Genomic DNA, 22,364 nt, shown 5'->3' with positions numbered 1-22,364 from the left:
ATATCCCACATCTTGTTGTGGCTATCACTCAGAGAGAAGAATGTTGGGTCTTTACTGTACCATTTACTGTATCGCCTTCGCTGTGGGAACTGTCATTGCAACAAAAGCTCTGAAGAGCTGGAAAGGAAATGTGCAGTCATTCTGTCCAGTTATGAAAATTAGCTTTATAGAAAGCATTTTCTGCTGAATGCCATTTGTGCCTTCAATAGTGAAAGCCACAGTGAGTTATTTGCATGGGAAAGCTGCTGTAAGGGAAGGTCTTGATTTGTTACCTTCAGTATCACTTTGGAGTTTCAACCTTCAACTGAGAAAGAAACCCATGGAAATATGTTTAAAACTTTAGGTGACCTGTTTACAACATGCTTTAGATTTGTGAAAAGATTTGCAAAGCCTTTGATGAGTTTCATCTAGTTTCCAGATGTCATTGTAGAAACAAATGTAATATTATCGTGTGCTATAAAAGCTTCCTGCAGCTCTATTAACAAGTTTCCCATGATGTAATTAGAAAGAAGGTGCAATGTTTTCTTTGGCATCTGTGGGTAAAATGCTGTGCATACTTATGCTGCTGTAAACCCAGGCCAACTTAGTTCATTTTAATGAAGTTATTTTGGACTCAGTTCATGTAGAATTTCACTATAGCTCTATCTGGATATCTTCCCTGCGGGTAAATACAGCAAAAGTCACACATTTTCTTTAGATTTTGTATAGGAAGGCACTATTCTCAGTATCAAACAGGTTGTAACTATTTTAACCAAAGTAAGTGCTGTAAAATCCTTCAGGTTCAGATTCAGGCAGGATTTTCAGATGTATCCATACCTGGCTTGAATAAGCTGGAGCATGTACAAGTGACTAAGTCAGGGCCTTCAACCCTCTGTTCTATGGCTCTTATTCCTCTCTGCTAATCTGTTATGTGAGGTTCATGGACAAGCACCATTTTTGAGTTGGATGCCAAATTTCTATCACAAAACCTTTATTTTCTTCCACCAAAAAATTTGTCTTTTCATTGTAGCCAGCTAGAGTCTCTGATAGCAGCAATGTTGGTGCCTGTTTCTCTGTAGCACTGGTGTAGGTAGATGGCTTGAGTCTGATACCACACACAGTCATGTTCATTACTATTTTTGCCAAAACACAAAAACTGCTTAGGACTTTGAATTTGCCCGTAATTTCTCATGTGGAGAAGCCTGTACACAAATGGCCTTTTCATAAGACCTTGTTGCCTTTTCTTTTTTCCTAAACAAAGAACAGATAAAAGGAAAAGAAACTAGAAGGGGAAAAAATTAAGTTTTAATGGAAACACATTTCATTTTTGTTTTCTGCTTGCCATAAAACATTAACATAGTAAACAAATTGATCTTTGTTCTTAAGTTCTTTAATAACATAAAGTATTTTGAGTTTTGTCATGGCTAAAGTATGGTTAAACCACACATTGCTGGTCATGTTCCAACCTCTATTGTCACAGGTCTTTGACATTAAACTACATTTTTAATATAAAAGTTGTGTGTAACCCACTTCTATTCACAGACACCTTCGTTAAAAGTCGCCGTTTTGGGGGTTGTTTCAGTGTATTAGTGGTAATGGTGTTTTCTGACCAAAACTACTTTTCCTTGGGACATATTTCAAAGTCCAAGCATTCCCACTGCCAGCCCCTGCTTTGTGCCATACATCACCTTTTTGAATGCTGCACCTCCACGTGAGCAAAGCTTTTGTAGGATGCTCTGAAACATTACATTCTAGACTGCTAACCCAGTCATGGGACTGTTACAGTGGTCTTATAATAGCAGACAGAGCTATTTCAAATAGGGGTGTGGAAGAGAGAAAGTGTCACTTTGGTCCACTTTTCAGAGTGGTTGGTGTTATAATATATAACCTTTTTTCCTTTTTTTCTTTTTTTTAATGCAGTGTAGTTTGCAATAATTTAAAATACTCTATAGACATTTAAACGATATACAATAATATAACTTAATTGGATTCCTCAATTGTACTTAACAAATACTATTCTAATGTATTTACAGTATCTAGTACCATAAAACTGTGCATTACTGTGTTTGGGAGCTTTATTTGCTTCCTGTCAAGAATGTAGTGAAAGTACAGTATTATCACTATTATTCAACAACAATACCCATGAATCCAAGGGCCTTTAAATTACATGGAGTGAATCTAGTATTTTGGGGGCCCCTTTGACTTCTGTGAAGTTGCACTCATTCATGCTGAGGCTGGTATTTAGAAATCAACAGCAACATTGAAAAAAATAAGCAATTTTGCATTGCTCTGTGGGGGAGTTATCAAAGGGGTCTGATTTTCAGAGGGTAAGTGCTTGGGGTCAGAAAGGCAGGTCCTCACAAGTGTTCAAATGAAGGTCCCCGAATCTTTAATTACCTTTGATAATATGGGTCCACAAATTACAGAGGTAATTCTGGCTCATTCACATACCCAGCACCAGGAGCTGGTGGAGCTCTGGGTCCAGCAGCCCCTTTCCCCAAGAGCACCATGTGGATGGACAAGTGCTTCTGTGTCAGGTGGGAAGGACTCATGGTTCTGCAGCCCCTCAGTATAAGTAATGAAATGAAAATAAAAATGAAAAGCTAAAAATGCAGATATGCAGATGTAAGGACATTTTTAACTCAAGTTTTCAGAAAATCAGGCAGGGACCCTTGGGACAAGCAAATAATTACATGGTTAAATGGGCTGTGTTATAAGTGGGCATATCTGGGCTCTTGGGGTTAAAACACTAGATTTTACAGCAGTAAAATATCTGAGGCTGTTTTAAAAATCTCTTGTAGGGAAAAGGTATGGGAATTAGGATTGAGTGCTATTAAGAAGTGAGCTTCTTTCTTTTAACATTCATGTGCTTAACAGGGGGTATGTTATTGCCAATCTTAAAATAAAGATAACACAGACTAATCCAGATTTTAGCTTTCTTATGCTTGTGAAGCCATGACAGCTCAGAGGGTGCAGCAACCTAGAGCTCAGCTGCCAGACTTTTATTGACTTCTGAGTGCATACTGCGCGTAAGTTATTTAAAATTCTTGGAAATATTAACTTTCAAGGGAAATATTAACTTTAAAGGGAAAACACAATGCCTGGAAAATCCTGCCAGTGCATTCAATGGCAAAGCAAAACCTTTGATATTTGTTGAAGCACGTTTTTGTGTCCTAAAACTCCCTATGAGGAGCTGTGAGGGGGTGCTCCACACCTCAGGCCTGAGTCTAAAAAAAAGTCATTCTTATTCAGGAGGCAAGCAGGAAAAGTCAGTATCAAGCATTGGTAACCAAAGGTTCATGTGATATTTTCGTTCGGTTCTGAAAATTGCTTAAGGCCTACAGTAATTGAACTCTCTAATAGTGGAGTGACAACAGATCAGTAGCATTGAAGAACTTAGGGAGAACCAAATACAAAAGTCATAAAGTCAGAGTTCCAATAAGTTTACATTTAGTACAGAATTAAGACATAGCTACCCGTTAGTGCTTAGAATTTTTTGATACTATTAAAAACATAAATAATTATTTTTAATGTTCATTCAAAGAGTTCCAGTGTCACTGGCAGCTGTTGTAATTTTGTGAATGTCTGTTGGGGTTTTTTTCCAAACTGATAGTGGAATATTTCTGCCATAAATTTTGCTCCCTACCAGTTGTTTGCTCTCTACCTGCTTTCTTAGAAATTTTGGTTTTTGCAGTGAGAATGCTGTGTTCTAGTCAGTGAAGATTTCATTTCCTTAAAAAAAGTCTTTGTTTGCACAGGGCTAGAGAGTTTTGTTGCTGTAAAATAGGAGAAAGTGTCTTTTTCTTTTAAATGTCGTGGGAGCTGCAATGCAATCAGCTTCTCTGATATGTATAATTTAAAACACTAAGAGAACTCTACAACACTCAGATTGTAGTTTAAAAAAAATAGAGACAGAGAGAAAGTTTCATGTGGTTGTCAACATCACCTTAATCCTGTTGCCCTTGTTTCCAAAGCAGTTACAACAGCCAGCCAGCCAAAATGCACCATCCTTAGAAGTATAAGTAGTAGTGGGGAGGGAGTGGTTGTTGTGGTGTAAGCTGGGGTTCTTTTCCCCAAGAGAATTAGATGTGCAAAATGACGCTGTCGTTTGTTGTACTCCACTTTCCTCGCTCGGTGGTTTGTTCTGTTTGTTTGCACATGATGCCGTTATTTGCAGGTGAACACCTCTGTCCGCTCACTACACGTGTTGCACTTCACAAAGCAGCACCAGTGGAATTTGCAATTGCATTGCCACACCTTGGTGTACTGGTGTGTGTTGTACCCTCTTCCACAGCACATCATGTCACACCCGTCCGCATTGGGAGAGGTGCGGTTGCAGAGTCGTCCCTGGGTGCCGACGCTCCCTGTGGAAGCATCTTCCTCACAGTAGTTGGGTGACTTTTCAATATACACTAAATCTGTTTCCATGGGTTTCTGGTAGCTCTTAATCTGCTTGATCTTCAGGAAGGTTGGCTGTCTCAGTCTACTGGCTCGTACCACCTCCACTTGCACTGCAGCGTTGTATTTCTCTTTCAAAATATATCCAATCTCTCTGAATTTAGGAAGCGTGGTCCAGCAGGTCTTAGTTGTACAGGAACCTGAAACTCCATGACACTTGCACTCCAATTTCATTCTCTCTTCGAGAACCTATGGGTACAGACATTTGTGTATTGTTACTGCAGGAAAACAGTATTGCAAGCCTGCCTAAACCTGGGTCTGTTTAGGTCATATGAATATTCATTACTGCTGGTTGAAATTTTTTGAATGCATGCTTGTAAGTCTTCTCACCTCCCAGCTCATAACACATTTTGTTTCAAGTGGCACCTGGTTGGAAATACAGTGCTTTGTCATTTTTTGGTAAAAAAATTTCCATTGTCTTTCCAAATATTGGAGAATATTTACTGACATTTTAGAAGACATTTCTTTAGAGCCACAGGGACTTAAATTTTTTCAAAATATTTTCATTTTGAAAACAGAAAAAAAAAAAGGAGTTGGGGGTTTTTTAAGTGGTGTAAGATTCAGAATACTTAATTGCTTTAAGTAACGATCAAAGAATGCTTAAAAGGAACAGTATATACTGTGTGACTGAATAAGCCTACATGCAGGGAGGTGAAACTAGATGATCTCTAAGGTCACTTCCAACCCAAACCATTTTATTATTCTATATTCACTGCATAATTAAAGATTTTGCCTATGCACCTATACCTATACCACCAGTGGTAAATTTATGGACTATTCCACCCACAGAATGTCCCATCCCCTTTAAAAGCAGCACTCGTTGCAGTATTTAGTCCAACTATTAAGTGAATAATCAGTCACAAAAGAGGGAAAAAAATGCACTGAAGGGTCCTGTTCAACAGTGAGCCAAAGAGAAATGTACTGCTGTTGTAGGAGGTTCAGCCAGAGGGGTTTAATTCAGAGTCAGAAGGGACACAAACTGGTGGCTGCTTGGGCTCAGGCTCCACTGTCATTCTGCTGTTTTCTGCTGCAGCCAAGCCATGCCACGACTGGCACATCCCTCCTTCCCTGGGCCAGGTTGTGCCCGGGGGAAGGCAAGCGATGCCCTCCCGCTCTGTGTGTGCAGCAGAAGGAAGCCAGCTCCACGGAAGCGCCTCTCTGTTTTTCTGCCCTTGCGCTACCACTTAAGCCTGACCATAATTACACCCACAGGCATCATTAGCTTATGAAAATCAAGGCCTAAGAACAAAGCGAACTGATCTTTCCCCTTTGCAATGGGATGCTAACAAAGAAATATGAGCTACCGAGCTTGTCTGAAAACATTACTGATGCTGCAGACCATCTCCTGTAGTGGTTTCACTGCAGATCCCAGAACATGACTGAAATGGGCAAAGGATAAAAGGGCCGAAATCTGAGTACAATGGCATAATGAAGTAGGAGGGAGTAAAAACTGCTTACTGCTTCAGAAACTGGCCTTAAAATAAAAGCTGTACAGATCTGGTTATCCCTGCAAATAGAGGGCACCCTCCTGAGTTGTTTGAGTTTCACTTAAATTGTATGGTTTGTTTTTTCCCAAATTTCTGGGGTTTCAATATTAAAGAGACTATTTGGATTTGATTCTCCCTTGCCAACATACGGTAGCAAGTATAAGATAGCTGAGCAACCTATACAAGAATTATAAAATATCCTGCGTTGGAAGGGACCCACTGAGTCCAGCTCAGGACAACTCCAAAATCCCACCCTGTGCCTGAGAGCATTGTCCAACCACTCCTGGAGCTCTGGCAGCCTTGGGGCCGTGACCATTCCCTGGGGAGCCTGTTTAGTGCCCCACCACCCTCTGAGGGAAGAACCTTTCCCCTGATATCCAACCTAAACCTCCCCTGACCCAGTTCCAGCCATTCCCTCGGGTCCTGTCCCTGGTCACACAGAGCATAGATTGGAGCTGCCCCTCCACTGCCCCTCAGGAGGAGTCGCAGCCCCTGCTGAGGTCTGACCTTGGTCTGCTCATACATTAGACCTTCTGGAACCACAGGCTTTACCCAGGTCAAGGTCAAGTTACCCTATCAGAGGCAGAAAAGGTGTTTTCCAGCAAGGTTTACTGAGTTGGGGAAGAAATTCCTATAGCTGCAACTGCTCTAAAGAAAATCAGCAAGGCTGTGATGAGCTGGGTTTTTTGTGGACACTGGAATGCACTGTATCACCTTCCTGTCTCCTATACTGGTAGAAGAGAAAACTTGCCACCTTCTGCTGCAGCAGCAGCATTTCAGTGGCGGTGAGGAGATGGATGTACTCTGGACGTACTCTGGGGTCTTTTAGGATCTCCTCTGTAACCATTTCAGGCCTATGGAGAAGATCTTTGGAGAAAGACCCCCAAATAAGATTTCAATCCTGTTCCACAAATCTGGGTTCAAATAATCTATTGGTATTTAGTTATGTTTGTAGGTATGTATAAACATGCTTAGAAGCTGTGCTTGATATTGCTGAAAAATGTTTGGTTTTGTTGAAACTAACCCATTCCTGCAGCTTTCTTAGCATGCAGTTGCAGCTATAAGAACTGCAGCAAAATCCATGACAAGAGGTGGAGGCAACCTTTACACCTCCACCAAACAGCACTATGATCTAAGGATTTCCAGGAAAGCATTGCTGATGGGATCTGTCACCCCTGAGTCATACTCCTCCCTGAGCAGTGAATCTTGATGAAGTGTACATATTTTGTCATGCTCTACATGTGTGTCTGGTGGCTGCATTTTGGTTGAAAAGGCCAAGCCAGTAACTTGCTAAGAGAGTGGAAGGCAGTGAAGTTCATGAGGCTCCTTATTCTTCTGTGGTCTCAACACTGTGGGCACTGTCCCAAGGAGCCTCTGATGTGCTTCCCCGATACACTAGAAAGTGTCATTGTTCCTGAAAGACAGACATCACCCATTTCAGTGTCCTGGGTGACATCTTTGGAAATGTATTTTTATATGTGGATTCCTGTCTGTCTATATAATAATTGTTTGCCTATGTGTATTTGGTTGAGATACTGATGTTTATATACATTATTACATATGTTTTGTATATATATGTATATATATAATCTATAGACACTGCTTGGCAGCCTCTATAGTACAATCTCCAGCAACTTTATCCTAAGTCTTGATTTTCTTTTTTTGCTGTTATCTTTCTGAAGGTCCAGTTTTGTGATTCATTTTGGTGAGCAGAAACCTGATTTCACTGCTGTGTTTTTTCAAAGATTCCCACTGTTTGTGATGGTGGGAGGACTTGCAAATGCAAGCCATGCAGGCTCAAAAAAGCAGAAGTTTTGAAAAGTATTAATTCATGCTCCTGAAGCCAATCTTGCAGGTTTTTAAAATTTTTTTGGAGGCTTCTCTCATGAATGTGGAATGCTTGGGGTTACAACACTGAGCAGAGGCCCAATCATCAGGTAGTTAAATTCCTGAATGCTATAATTTGTGTGCCCACAGTCAGCTGTGGGTATAAAATTGTGCCCAAAAACTTGGAGGTCAGGGAATACAAGGCCCAAACTAAGCAAATTCTAAGCAACATTTTTTCCCCCCTCTTTCCACCCAGATGCTGCATAGTGCCCCTCCTTGCTGACAAGCCAGCATGCTCTGGCCCTCCCAGAGGAATGTCTCTCTGCATGGTGTCTTGAGCAGCTTCCCACTTGCCAGAGAGGTGCCATGGGACCTGGCAAAGGTGGCCAGATCTGACCTTGCTTGCTCAATGCTCTGAATGAGGAGCAACTAACATTTTGCTTCCTAAATGTCCCTCCAGCTCAGCTTTCCTCAGTGAAATTCCCATCAAAGCTCTGACCCTGAACCTTAAAGGTACTTATTTACTCAAATCTAAGACACGATGCCAAGCTAGGTGCTTAATTAAAGATTGAAAATCATTAGCTCATATGAGCCACTCTCTCAGCAGTTTCATTTGTCATATGTCAGTGCCTCGTATCTAATCTTGAATGGTTTACAGCAAGATCTACCTCCCAGAGCAAATTCCCATCGTTGGGCTGTGCTGCCTCAGATTAATCATAGGAACATTCCTCAGGTCCCTTTTCCACATACAGGCCCACTCCCACCCCAGAAAGATCTTGCCAAGTAAAATTTTCTAACTACTGATACTTTGTTAAATGAATTGTGAAATATAACTGTAAAGCTTTCTTAATCCCACATCTTTTTATACCTATATAAATCATACATTTAAAAGGCAATTTGAGGGCTGCCAGTTAAATAGAAAAAGACATGCGAAGACCAAAATTAAACAAAATGATATGCATGAAAAGAAATTCAGTTTTTCAAGTTCCATATAGAGACCCAACTGCATAATATCAGATACAGTTTCTGTACATAGTAAAAATCCTATTTGGATAAAGTATGTAAAAACAATAGTTACATTTTGTGTGTGTTTTGGCTTAGCCCTGCTGGTTTGTGTTTTCCTTAATGGAAATGCACATTGTTGGACCAAATGCTGAATGTAACAAAATCCATATAACTTTTTGACTGAAGTATCAAAAAGAAATAAAAGACTTTAAGAGTTTTGCCTCATCAAATATGCAAGCGATCAACTTTTTGTTTTGGGTAACAACTACCAAAAGAGAAAGATTCTGGTCACAAGATGTCACCACTTTGATGCTCATGCAGCTGCAGCCACGAGAGCCGAAGGCTTGCTCATGATGTGTGGGCACTGGCTAACTCAAGTCCCAGTGCAGTCTGGGGCCCACCACTGCTGACAAAATGCTGATCTTCTGGACCCATCTGGGAATCCAAGATGAGTTTGTTTGGGTTTGGTTTTTTATCTTGGATAGGCCGGGGTGTAACTAAGATTAGTAGGGTGTAATGCTACTCCTCTAATACAAATGTCCTGAAATTATTCTTTGTTAATAGCAGATCACAGAGCCCAAAATTGAGTAGTTCATGATGTGTCTCCTTAGGTTGTGCCCAGCCCTGTGAAGAGGGAGCATGGAGCCAGCAGGAGAGGAATAAGGGTACTTCAGCTGCATGATTTTCTTTCTGCTCCTCTGTGAAGCTGTTCCATCAAGCATCACAACAGTATTTATATTCTGTGGGATGTGGGATGAGGAACTGAATTACTGTGTTTATTCCTCTTGTCACATCCCTGTTTTTCTTATTGTTTAGTTTAATGGGAGCAGGGAGCCTTGGCTTTGCAGCAGGTTAGTATCCAGACACAGCATGAGGCGGTTTTTCCCTGGCACTGGCCAGAGCTTAGCAGGGCTGGGGACTGTGGGGGGTGCCAAGAGGTATCAATTCACCTCCTCCTGCCCTCCACTTGCCTCCCTAGGTAAGGCATCTTCTTCCATAGTGTCCCCACTTAATGCGTTGAAAAAGCTGAGGAAGGCCCACTGCACTCTTTACACAAGTTCTCCTCTTAGCTACCAGGAAAATTAACCCAGCATTTTGGGACCTGCTGTCCATTAGATGGATGTCTCTACTGTTATGAGGATGAACAATAGCCTAATCCATCAGTGTTTATTCTCTGCTTTCTAGGAAAAGAGAAAATAGCTGTTTGAGCAATAAACTGCTGCAATTGGTTACAACTTTCTGAATATTATTTTTACAGTGGAATGTTGCAAAAAGCAATCTTCTTCAGAAACGTCCTCCCAATCATCCCCAAAGCAAGTGTGCTTGCAGTGTTCCACTCTCTTTTCTATTTGTTGTAAACCTTACAGGTAAAATTTTAAATATCACCTTAAATAGTTAAAAATATTTCACTGGTAGTGTTTTTCTGTCAAGCAGAACAGATGTGTCAGGTTTGAGGTCGTGCAGTGATATTTCACTGATGTTTGATACGTTTTGCATGCATTACATGGTATGCAGGGGCATGCACATTTCTTGAATAAAACCATTTAGCAAGTCCTAAAATATTTGGCTATTCCCCCCCTCTAATTTTAAAGCAAAATGTTCAAAATTAGGGTAGTACCAGATGTAGCTGCTGGCAGTCTGCGTTAAGGGTGTGTTTCTGGAAGAACAAATAGGCTAACAAATCCAGCCCAACTGGAAGCAGGAGATCTATTCTCATGAGATTTTGAGCCAAAGCTTGCATATTCAGGACATATGGATAAGCCTTTAGTTGTCCATCTAACCCACCCAAGCTATAGCACCAAAATTTTTGAAATTGGATTTATGTCTGCAAATCACTTTAAGTGGGAAGATGGAAAGTATAGCATGAAGTACAACTATCAAAAGCTTTTCTTTCATGAGTGGTCTCACAAGGGATGTGTAGTGAAATAATTTGTCACTTTTAGAGAAAGAAACTTTCAGCAAATGATGGACTCGAGGCTGTAAAACCTGGAAAGTCACATTCTTTGCATCACTGAAATGACTTAGGAAACAAAGTCACATTTTAAAGAATATTTTAGTCTTATAAGAGCATAAAATTAGTTGGCTGTCACGTTTGAAACTGGAGTTCAGCCTCCACTGTGTCTTCAGAACATTTCATGCAGAGTCTTTTTCTGGACATTGCTTTTTATCTCTACATCCTGTCAGGTGACAGTGTGGGCAGTCTGTAGCGTATCAGGTGCTGTGCATCTTGCAGGAGCGAGCTGATTAATTATAATGCTTCATGTGAGGTGAAGGGAGCTTACACTGTCTTACATAATATATGCACAGACAATATACATAAATATGTATAAATATCCATTATAACATGCACACACACTATGTATATTTATGCCTGTGTATTATATTATATTATATTAGTAATAGTATTGCATTATATATTAGTTTTATATCTTTATATGTGTATATATATATAATGAAAGGTAATCAACAAATCACCTCATTAGCTATTCTACAGCCAAAGCAAGTGAGCAAAAAAACCCCTTCCCAATGCCACAGGCCTGTTGCACCTGAAACTATGAGAAAAAGCCATGGCTTAGATGGAAATGTTGTCCCAAGTAATAGAAAAATCTTTCTTGTTTTTTCCCCACACCCCATACTGTTTCATATATAAGATAAACTGTTGTCATCTTCCAGGCATTCCAAAAAAACAACAGGACAAACCCATTGCCACTACAAAGGAGTAAATACTGGGATGGTATCAGGCTGAGTTGCTGGCAGTGAATGTGATGGGTGTGTTTCTGGAAGGGCCAGTTTGTTCTCCATGTAACCACAGTCACTGTCTACTGTAAGAGCCTAATTGATTGATAAACTGTTAGAAACATTTCTACTTTTTGGTAAAAGCTGCAATCTGCTACCAATTTGTCAGTTTGTTCTTCATACTCACCCCATAAAAACAAAGAGAAACATCCATTTTTATAAATGAGATTCCCCATGAGAGATGGTTATTGTTTTGAAGCTTTCAACAAAAAGTTAAGATTAATGATATGTGTTCCTAGATGTTACTCTAAATTCATTTATCCCAGAATAAAGATACTTATTTCTAAAAATACATGGTAGAAAGCTGTCTCATAAAACAGCATCTAAGCTGACTTGGTTTGTTGGTATTTAATTTTTCATTACTCTGTCAAAGTTTTGCCCACAGCTCTCTCTGTAATCTTTCAGATTTGCCACAAGACATTCTTTCAGTAACATTTGTATTAGACTTATACTAGTCCTCCTTTGGGGACTTGTTTTCATTTACTACACTTGTACTTTCCATCCCGAATCATAGTGGACATTTAGAAACCGACAGAGAAGTTTGTTCCTCTGCTCTTTCACACCATGAGGTGCTGCTTTGCCACCAAGCATAAATCTTCCATCAGGAGCATCTTGTGTCACCAAGAATCCCTGAGCATTTATTTATTCCAAATGACACCAATGGCAAGATTATGATTTTGTCACTGATGCTATTTATTGCAAATCTGTCAGAAACTTTGCAAACCTGCCATTAGCTGAAACAATTCTTAGAAATGCAATGCAGAGCCATTGGGGGATGCACGGCAGGGCAATTGGGGGATTCATTCATTCCACAGTCATCAGAAATTCCCTGAAAAGACTAAATGAAATTTTTTTCCAAGGAGGTAATTTATCAGAGGGTAGTACTGAACATCTCAACCCTAGACTCCAGTAAAAGACCCCCCAAGACTGTTTTTCCCCTCATCTGTTTGCAAAGTTTGTGCAATTATTTTTACAGCATGCTGCTTTTCCACGAAGAAAAATTCCTCTGGGCTCTGCTTTTAGCAACAGTGAAATGCCAGCAGGCCAGCTTTTGAGAGCATCCCTACAAGGGCAAAATATTAGAGCCATACTGCTGTACTTACAAACCCCTCTGATGCCCAGGCGTGTGTGGGACAAGTGCTGGGAGAGATTGAGAATGGGCAAGATTTCTGAGAGCACATGAGAAAGTCCTTGTGGTGTTATAAGAGAACATTCAAATAATTGCTCAGGGGGAAAAACTGGTGGCCTTGACTAATGATCGTAGCAATGAACTTCTGGCCACCTGGTAGACATCAGCTGAGGTCATCAAGGGCCTACCACTGACTTCAGAGCAAGTTGGGAATAATTGTAGTTGGGGTTGGGACCTCTTCGTGTCCTTTTTTCCTCATGTTTCTATCTTAGAAGGCTCTGGGCTTCAAAAAGAAGACTAAAATGAAGGTAGCACATTTGTTGGCTAAAAATTGTTCTTAGCTAACTCAAAAAGCCTATTTGATATGACTGAAAAAGAACTGCAAGCCTTACCATTACACATGTGAATGTGGGTTTTTTTAAATGGTCAAAGTGCTGTGAAATCTCTGTAGGAAGCTACAAAAGCATATATGTCCTTTACTGTCTTTACCATTACCACTCTAAGGTAGAAAATACTATTTGAGCACTTCTGAAGCAACGAAGTAATTAAAAAATAAACAGAGTTGACTGTGTTTTCCTTCTTACCTTTCATTCCTATTCATTACACAGGTAAAATATCCTTACTTTGGGTTTTTATAATAGCAGTCATGAACCAGAAGCTTGGCTACAAAGTGTTTCCAAATTCTAAGACAAGCCACATACAGATCAGCAGGATGATACTGAGAGACTTTCTCAGAGCAGTACAAGCATTTCCCAGTTGTGTTGTGAGAGTTTTGGAAGGGAAAAGGAGAAAGATGGAGGTTCAGTGTAGTATCCAGGCAAATGGAGGAGCCAGTGAGGGAAGGTGTGCTTCTGGACCTTACTCTAACAAACAAGGAAGGCCTTGTTGGGGATGGGAAGGTTGGGGGCAGCCACGGCTGTAGTGACCACAAGATCATGGAGTTCAGTGTCCTATGAGGAGGAAGGGAGCTGCAGGAGCTGGGGCTGTTCAGCCTGGAGAGGAGCCCCAGCGGAGAGGGGCCCTCAGCCCTGGGTGTCCCTGTGTGCAGGGAGGGCTCCGAGGGCCAGGCTGCTCCGGGGCCCAGCCATGGCACCAGAGGAACAGGCAGGGACTGATGCCCAGGAAATTCCACCTGGACATGAGGCAGAACTTCTTCCCTGGGCAGTGCCCAAGCCCTGAACAGAGACCAGAGAGGGTGTGGAGCCTCCTTCTCTTGTCATACTCGAAAACAATTTGGACACAATCCTGAGTAACATGGTCTAGGGGATCCTGCTTGAGCAGAGGGGTTTAGACCCTTCCAGCCTTACCCATTCTGTGATTCTGTGATTGCTTCCGTGATTCTGTGATTTCTGACTTGACTGTGAATAAGGACCATGTGGAGTATGTAAGAATTACATTCATTCATGCATAAGCAAGATCTCCTGGTTATAGATTTTGTGTCAGGCTCACAGTCCAATCCAGCTTTACCAAGGACCCCCAAAACTGCCAGATTTCAGGTGAATGTAGATCAGATTACAAGTTTGCCTGGATTCTCAGAAGGAACTTGTGATTTCACACTGAAATTGCAGAAAACTCTGTAACTGCTTTTGTAAGGGTCCAACCCAGAAACACAGAAAGCATATCCTGTGTTCCAGAGTTTTGTTCTAACTTTAAGTTTCAGTCAGTCTTGAATTCAGAATGTCTAATTTATACAAATAGCAAATTATCTCAGAAGAACCAGAATCACTAAATATTACAACTCTGAATATTCATTTTATGGAAATATATATCATAACACCAACATTATTTCTAAACATGACTCTCAAAACCACCTTTTATATTAGTATTATGATTTGTTTTTTGCAAGAACATTTGCAAAAAAGAAAATTTTAGGATTGTTAAATGGAATTTATTTGCATGAATGCTGTTACCAGGAGTATCCGTAAAAATATGCACTTCTTTAGTTTGCTTATGTCCCTCTGCTTATGAAATTCTGATGAAAAGTAAAATACTTAATAAGAGTCAGCAATGTGGTCTAGTGGTTACTGGGCTGTATTTAGAATTGGGGGACCCGTGATCAATGCCCGGTTCACATAATGAGCTCTTTCTGTCCTTGGGACTTCACTGTTCTCCATCTCAGCATCTGCTTTTGTTCTTTTGTCCCTCTTTCACATCTAGACTGTGACATGTTCCAAGCAGGACATGCATCAGGATCTCCATGGGGGTGGCACAGCACACACCACAGAGGATGCCAGTTTAAGGAGGGATGATAATGCATCTAGCAGTAATAAACTCTCCCTGGCAAGTTTAAGAGCTGGCTTCCATCTTCTTTTGCCTCCAAACACAATTCATGATGCTGAGCTGAAATTCCCAGCCTAGGTGAAATGGTCAGACCTGGTCTTCCAATGTGATGGTGAACTGCTGAATGAGGTTCTTTTGTGCCCATGGCCACAATATTTTAGGAAAAAAGGACTGTGCCCCTCAAGGCTGCTTTCCTGTTTGGCTCTTCAGTCAGCTTTCTCCTGCACATCTGGAGACCTCAGTGTGAGACAATCCTGTCTCTATGCCTGAGATTATGCCTCTCTCACCACATTGAATTTATGTAGGATTTCCATCCCAGTGACTACTGCCCATACAGAACCTTCAGTTTCAGTGCACGGCCAATGCAACTGTGTTAATAAGCAAGATCCAGGCAGTAAGATAATTGCACTGTTTCTGTCACCACCAATTCTACTCTCTTTGCCCAGTGCTCAGTTGCAGGACTGAAAGCACACATGGTTTCAGAGGAGGAAAATTCAATCTTACTTTGGTGATTAGAGGAGAAGGATTTTATTGGATTGCTATATTGATACATTGGATTTTTCTGCAACATCGGAGTGGAGGGCTTTTCCTGGGGGAAAACAATTTAAAGGGTATAATCTCTCCTGGGGTAGGTATATATGATGCAGGAAGATCTGTTACACTTTTTAAACTACAAGCTTTGAGAGCTATGAGGATTGTTAGTGAACATAAATCAGCATAGATCCATGATGTTTATTGTTTCCATGACAAGCAATTCAGTCATGGTTCTAGACATGAAACTGTTTCTTCTTATGCAGCCGTTTGTAGCTGTGTAGTTACAAAGAGACAGTTGTGTGTTTGCCAAGAAGTGCCCTGTGTACTACTACGTGTATTTCATTAGAGCCGGGGTCAAATAAGTGGTTTGGGTTTGGCTGGAGTAAATATCTGGAAGTGCTGTGGAAGCTGAGCAATGCAGACAACTCAGTTCTGTCCCATCACAAGCCCTGACATCCCTTGCTAGATTTTTTGCAAATTGGATGAAAAGCAGTGATATATCATTATACCAAACAGATCCTGCAAGCTCCTCCCTGTTATCAGGGGGGCTGGAAAGAAGGCTTAGGAAGCAGAAATTTTTACAGGAGTACCTGTAATATATGGCCAGCTCTGAATAAAAAGAAACAGCAAAAAAACCGTGAACAATAGATACCATCTGGTGACTTGATGTGGGTGCGGGATAACATCAGAGAGAGGGTAAGTTCTCAGGGAATGCCTCCTGCCACCAAGCCAGCCTCCCCCCATCCTCCAGCACACACATCCCCATCCCTTGTCCTTTCTGGAATACCTTTCTTCCAGCCTCATTGTTGTGCAAGTTCATCAGCCTCCGTGCATTCTTTTTGATTTCTCGGGCATCAACAAACCTCCGGGAGAACTCAATGCCGTATCTGATATCCGCAGAGCAGCCTCCCCACTTCCAGCCCTCCTCCTGGTTGTAGTAGCCCTGTTTCTCTCGGTCACAGCCACAATTGCTGAGGTTGCCCTGGCTGCAGGCGGCCGTGACAGCGTGTGCAACCCCGGCAGCAGTAATGGCATAGGTGAACGCAGCTTCCCTGCTTCCTGTGGAGAGAAGCCAAAAGCTGATGGGTTGGCAGAAAGGCAGCACGTACTTACTAAAGAAAGTACACACATTATCTACAGCAAGGGGGTCAGGCAGCAATGTGAGGAGGGCATTACTGCTCAGTGTGGATTTCTCATTCTTACAGAATTCCACGCATATTTAAAATGCTTGGCTCAACTCGGGCTTATTACCCCAGGTATGCAGCCATGTGATAGTCCCATGTAAACCCCTTCACCAGAGGGGAACTTGGCAATGAATCTGGACAGTGGTGAGGTGAGGCCACAAGATTTGTTTTCACACTGTCTAGTCAGGTTTGCAAGCTGAACTTCATCTGTTTCAGATTAATAAAAAGTGAGTTAATAACTACCTCTAAGCATTGGCACTGCATGGATAATGAAAGTGTTCAGACAACAACAACAAAAAAACCAGGGCACAAAGGGGGCTGATTATTAATCTAACTTTATAAATGCTCCAGCAGCACCCATTAGTGATGCTGAGTGCAAAGTACTGCAAGAGAGACCTACAGAGACAACAACTGTGTAGGTTTCATTTCCTTTCAAGGTAGAGGTTACTCCTTTCCCTTGCAGACTTCTCCTGTGCATTAGTTTGGCTGAAGTGACCCTTTTCCACTCCTACTCTGAATCAAACCTCTGCATTACCATGGCTATTGAGCATACAAGGGGCATAGAAGTGCTGTGACAGCACTATTTTCTCTCCAAAACAGGAGAGATATTGTCATGGAAGCACACACTTGTTTTAAAAAAAGTTGTTTTAGAAAAGGAGTTCTTTTTTTTTTTTCTGTGATGCTGCTACTTGCAAAGGTTCCTCATTGCCAATTCCATGTAATAGCTGTTGATAATGAGTATATGAAGAGAGGTAAATAAGGCCCCCTTCTATACTGGTGGGCTGAGGTGCCTGTGAGGTGCAAGGAGATAGCGAGGCAGAATGATGGGAAGGGAAGCTACAGCCCATCCCTGCTCTCATGTGAGACCACGCTCTGTCACTGACTTCACATAGGGCTGAATTGCGGCTCTAGGTGTTTTGCTGCACTTATTTATAACACTTGCCCACAAGTTCCCTTCTCAGTGCTTTCCTCTGTGTTTCTCTGGTAATAAGCAGACAATCCTGTAGTGCTGCAGCCAAAGAATAACTGTAAAGAATTTGCAGAAAGTTGCTGAAATGCTTTAATGACCACACACAGAGCTCTAGTATCATAAGTGCATTTGGGAAGGAAAAAAAAGGAACAAATTTTCCAGAGGAGGAAAATAAAAACCAATTTAGAAGCTAGTTTTAATATTTTAATTTTTGGATTTGTAGATCTCATAACTATTCTGGAATGATAACTCCACAGTTATCATTTATATGATATTTATATGAAATATGGGGGGATTTATATTTCTTATTTCATAGATAGCTTCCTGAAAGATTACATCATTGCCAGACATGAGGAAGATCCTACAAGAAACAATCAGAAACTGAGGTTTGGCACCATTTGCTTGTTTCTCTAAAGCAATAAAAAAGAAACTTTGGGTAAGGGAAAAACAAAAGGGTGCTGTGTTCTTCAGCTACCAAGAAGGCTGAACTGACATGTGCATTATTTGAGCACATGGTGCAGTTGCAGGACGGCCTCTGCTTGCAGACACAGAGGTGTTTTGCTGAGCTGTACGATGTGTGCAGTCTGGTGCAGTGCTTCCCAAACCATGGTCCGCAGAACACTGGTGGTCCAGGAGGCCACGGTAAAGGGTTCACAGCTAATCCACAGAGCCATATTAAACACTATTTTAAATAGTGTTTTCAATTAAAACTTTGATGATAATGATGCCTGGTGGTCCATAAGAAATTCTGAGGGTTGATAGCAATCCAAAACAATTATGAAACTACTGTTCTAGTTCCTAATGTTATCTTCATATGTTGATATTCACTCCTCTCCTCTTCGCTTGCCAGCTGAAGTCAAATCTGGCACTCTTGTTTTAAAATGTCTTCTGTTGACTCGCAGGATTTCTTTCTTCTTCTTTTAAAAAAAATTCTATTTCTAATCTATAAATTGAAATATTGGAAGTATGAGAGGTAATAGAAGCTACATACATAGATACAGTTTGCTTTTCTTCAGGATGAGGGTAAATGACAATGCAAAATCAGACCCAGGGAAATTTTTGGTTCAGTCACATTTGAAGTACATGTAGAAAGGTTTATTAACAAGAGGAAATTTATTCCTGTAAGGGAACATAGCAGCTGTGACCTACAGTTCAGTAGATTCAGAGATTAACTAGTGACAGTTGCTCATATTTTGTGTTTAAGCTCAATATATTCCCTATGTCTCCAGAATACATGGTAAGACATTTTATTATGGCCACTGTGTCTGTGACCTCTTTGTAAATTTTCACACATTGCTTCCCTTGATCAGTTTCATAAAATGTCAGCATATAATATTCCTATTATATGCTGACTACCATGAGCAATAAAGGAAAGTATCTTTCCTTTACCCATTTGAGAGCTATAGGAGGGATGGAATTATCTCACGTCATGGGATAATATCAAAGGGAGACCACAGTGACTCTCTGAAGAGATTACTCTCCCGTTTCGATGCAACTCTAAAATAAGAAGGTCTCAGAAATTAGACCTGGCTTGAAAGCCAGGTTTCTTTAGCAAGTTAAGTTGTCCTGCTAAAAAAATAAGGGTTTTGGGAGTTACTAATTTTTTAACTAGAGGATGTTCTAAAACTTCACTTGTGTTCCTGAACAGTTTGCTAAAGTCCCAGGATCAGTGCAGTCTATCAGAAACTGCTGATGGGGGAGGGAGGGGAACCTCTGTGCTCAAATAATGTCCGCTGTACACAAAGCTTTCCATTAACATGTCATCACTTGGAATCTGTTCTAAGCAAATCTTTGTTAGGCAGCTAAAAATATTTATGTAATGATTGCTGTGACACCTTAATGGAGAACAATAATCTCATTTTATGGAATTTTCTGAGATTTCAAAAATATTCTTGGTCTGTAACGAAAAGGAGACAAGTCTTTCCAGAAATGTTCATGAAATGAAGACATAAGTAGCAGCAGATTTGGGATTTGACCCAACTTTGGGGCTAGATTTTTCTTTTTCCAGTGAATATCCTGATTATCTAGTTATTTAGCACTGTATATACTCAGTGTCTCTGTCTCAAGAAAAATTCTTGTCTGACTTCCAAAGTTTTCTGTCACATAGACCAGAATAATTCTGTCAAGATTTTTATTTTGGTGAAAAACACATTGCTTCGGCTTTTATTGCAACTCTTGGATTCATCCATTTCTCTGTTAGAAATGCCTGCCTTGGTGTCAAAGACAACAGTTCTGACTTTATTCCCAAAACATAGAAGGGATGTTTTCATGAGTAACATGATCTAATAACCATCTGATCTGATAACTGTCTGATCTAATAACTCCAAAAGGAGATGACTGCCAGTATTAATTAGGATTAAGCCTTTTTTCTTTGGTGAAGGTGCTCAAAGCCACCTCTAGCCATCTCTCAGGCCATCAGAGAAGTCTGTGGTTTGCCAGTCTGAGTTACTGCCATTTTCTTGAGTTCATTTGCATTCTAACAAAGGACTGTACTTTAAAAGTGCTCTAATAGACAGCAATGCAGGCAGCGGCTGCTCAGACAGACAGACATTGGACCACTGGTTCCTTAAGTGTGTGTCTTCTGGCAGATAGGCAGAGAGGAGCCTTTTTTGTCATTGGAGTCAAGGAGTAGCCTATATTTTACCCCTCATTTAGATGCCATTTCTGACAAAGTTTTAGACTTCTAACTGAGCACTAAACTTAGTATGGTTTGATGTGGAAATTCTTACAAGTTCCACAATTGCTGTAGCTTACCAGACTCGAACATGCACAGATTCAGCAGAGTATTTTCAGTCTGGAGCCACAATCAGCTGAGAATCACAGAGGCTAAATACATATTCAATTATTCAGCAGTGAACACAGAGTTAAAAAGACTTAACTGTTCCACAGCTATTTGCAAGACATCTATTTGTCTGAGTAACTAGATGAGAATTCTGCTATTGCACGTCATCCTTCAATGACTCATGTCAGCAGCTAGATGAATAAGGCTGCCACTGAATGTCAGCTATTAGAACTGTAATTTAACTTGAAATATTAAACTGCAGAACATACAGTGTTTGGCCAGTAAGTTCCTAGATCTTGCATCAGCAATGATAGAAAAATGTACTACACACTGTCGTTAAACATAACAAATTCTTCATGCACTTACACAAGACACCAGATTGATTATATGACACAATACAACATAGGTCAATGGGAAAAAGAAATGAACCACAGCAGAACTAAAATTTTTTTGACAAACCTACCCTTTTCAACAAGTCTTGTAAGCTGATGACAGATTGAGTCATTTTTTATGGCAAAAGACAATAGATACATCTAGAGGAATAAACTAAAACTCAGACAACAGCATCCTAAGTAGTGTTGGATGAAGACTTTTACAGACAAGTTTATTTCCTTTGTAATTTTGTATTTTATTCAACACACATATTAACAATTCTCAAGGAAAATAGTGCAGGCTCTTCTTTTTGGGTTTGATCCAAGGGCAATACACGTCAGAAGGAGTTTTCTCACTGTCTGGAGCAGATTCTTTATTTGCATTTTCAGTGTAATTAACTTTGAGCTTCTTGGTTTATAAAAGCAGGGATTAATTTAATTTTTCTGTCCCTCTAACTTTCTGTACCCAGTGCTACATGTCAGAACTAAGGGCCACTGAAACCCCTTTGTACAGGCAGAAAAAGTAAGGCAGAAGAGCAGGAAACACAGGAGGGTCTCTAGTCTGTCAACCCTGACATAGGCTAATAAGACAGATGTTCCTCACAACAGCTTTTATTCTTCCTGTTCTTAAGGATCTTCAGTAGAGGAGGTTCCAGGGTCTAGTCCAGTACCTCAGGACCCCCACTGGTATGTATTTCACTAATATTAACCTGAAATTGTCTTTCTGAGTGAAAACCCACTGCTTCTTTCTCTAGAGCTGCCAAGAACCAGTTATTCCCTCCTTCTAGCAGCAGCCCTGAAATATGTAAAGACTTCCACCCCTTCCCAGATGTGTTCCATCATCAGTCCTTGTCCAGCACCCCCAAGAGCTCTGCTCCTTGCCCCTGCTCTCCCAACTGGCTGGTTGGTGTTGCAGAGATGTGACAGGGTGCTCCAGATGAGGTCTTGCCTCCTTGGGCCCTGAACAGAAAGAGCCCTTCATATGCCTTGTGTGCTGTAGTCCTGTTTATTCCTGCCAGCATGGTGTTTTCACAGCAGCAGGACACTTTTGACTCTTGCTCAATTTGCAGCTGTCTTCTGTGCAGCTGCTCTCACACCAGATGTTTCCCATCTTGTATTTCTGCAGATGATCATTCCCATGTATAGACCTTTGTATTTGCCTTTCTCATTTGCCTCCTCTTTCTTTGCTTTAGCTCTTTTTTCTTCTTTTCTGGATTACTTCTCTGTCATCATGTTCAATTTTGACCTCGACTTCCTCCAGCTTCCTGGTAGTCCTTCCCAACATTACATAATTCACAAATGCAGTGTGCTCATTCTCTTGGTCAAATCAAGAGTATAATGCTGACTGGTACCAGACCCAGCACAGATCATAAGAAACCTAGTCAGCACGCCCTTCCACTTTGATAACTACCCTGCAAGTACGATTTCCAGATGGTCTGTACTCATGTGGCGTCTTCTTATTTTTCTTATGAGAATGTCATATAAAGCAGTGTCAAAAGCTCCCTTTAAGTCCAAGATGTATGGTACAAACTGCTTCTGCTCTGCCTCTGAGGGCCTGGGTG

General features: G+C 40.9%; 1 protein-coding gene across 4 annotated transcripts in view; it reads right to left on the bottom strand.

The window, feature by feature from the left end:
• Nucleotides 1-1,262: 1,262 nt before the first annotated feature.
• Nucleotides 1,263-22,364, bottom strand: part of WNT7B (Wnt family member 7B) — a 94,539-nt gene continuing 73,437 nt past the window's right edge. For all 4 annotated transcript variants that reach the window (XM_019292761.3, XM_039571517.1, XM_039571519.1 and 1 more), the window contains exons 3-4: nucleotides 16,283-16,554; nucleotides 1,263-4,626 (exon numbers count right to left, since the gene is read on the bottom strand). In XM_019292761.3, coding sequence (XP_019148306.1) covers nucleotides 4,147-4,626; nucleotides 16,283-16,554 — 752 coding nt within the window. In that variant the 3' untranslated portion in view covers nucleotides 1,263-4,146. The remainder of the gene's footprint in view (nucleotides 4,627-16,282; nucleotides 16,555-22,364) is intronic.

Source organism: Corvus cornix, chromosome 1A (genome assembly GCF_000738735.6).
Source record: "Corvus cornix cornix isolate S_Up_H32 chromosome 1A, ASM73873v5, whole genome shotgun sequence".
Classification (NCBI taxonomy): domain Eukaryota; kingdom Metazoa; phylum Chordata; class Aves; order Passeriformes; family Corvidae; genus Corvus; species Corvus cornix.
This window is presented reverse-complemented; position numbering and strand designations above follow the sequence as displayed.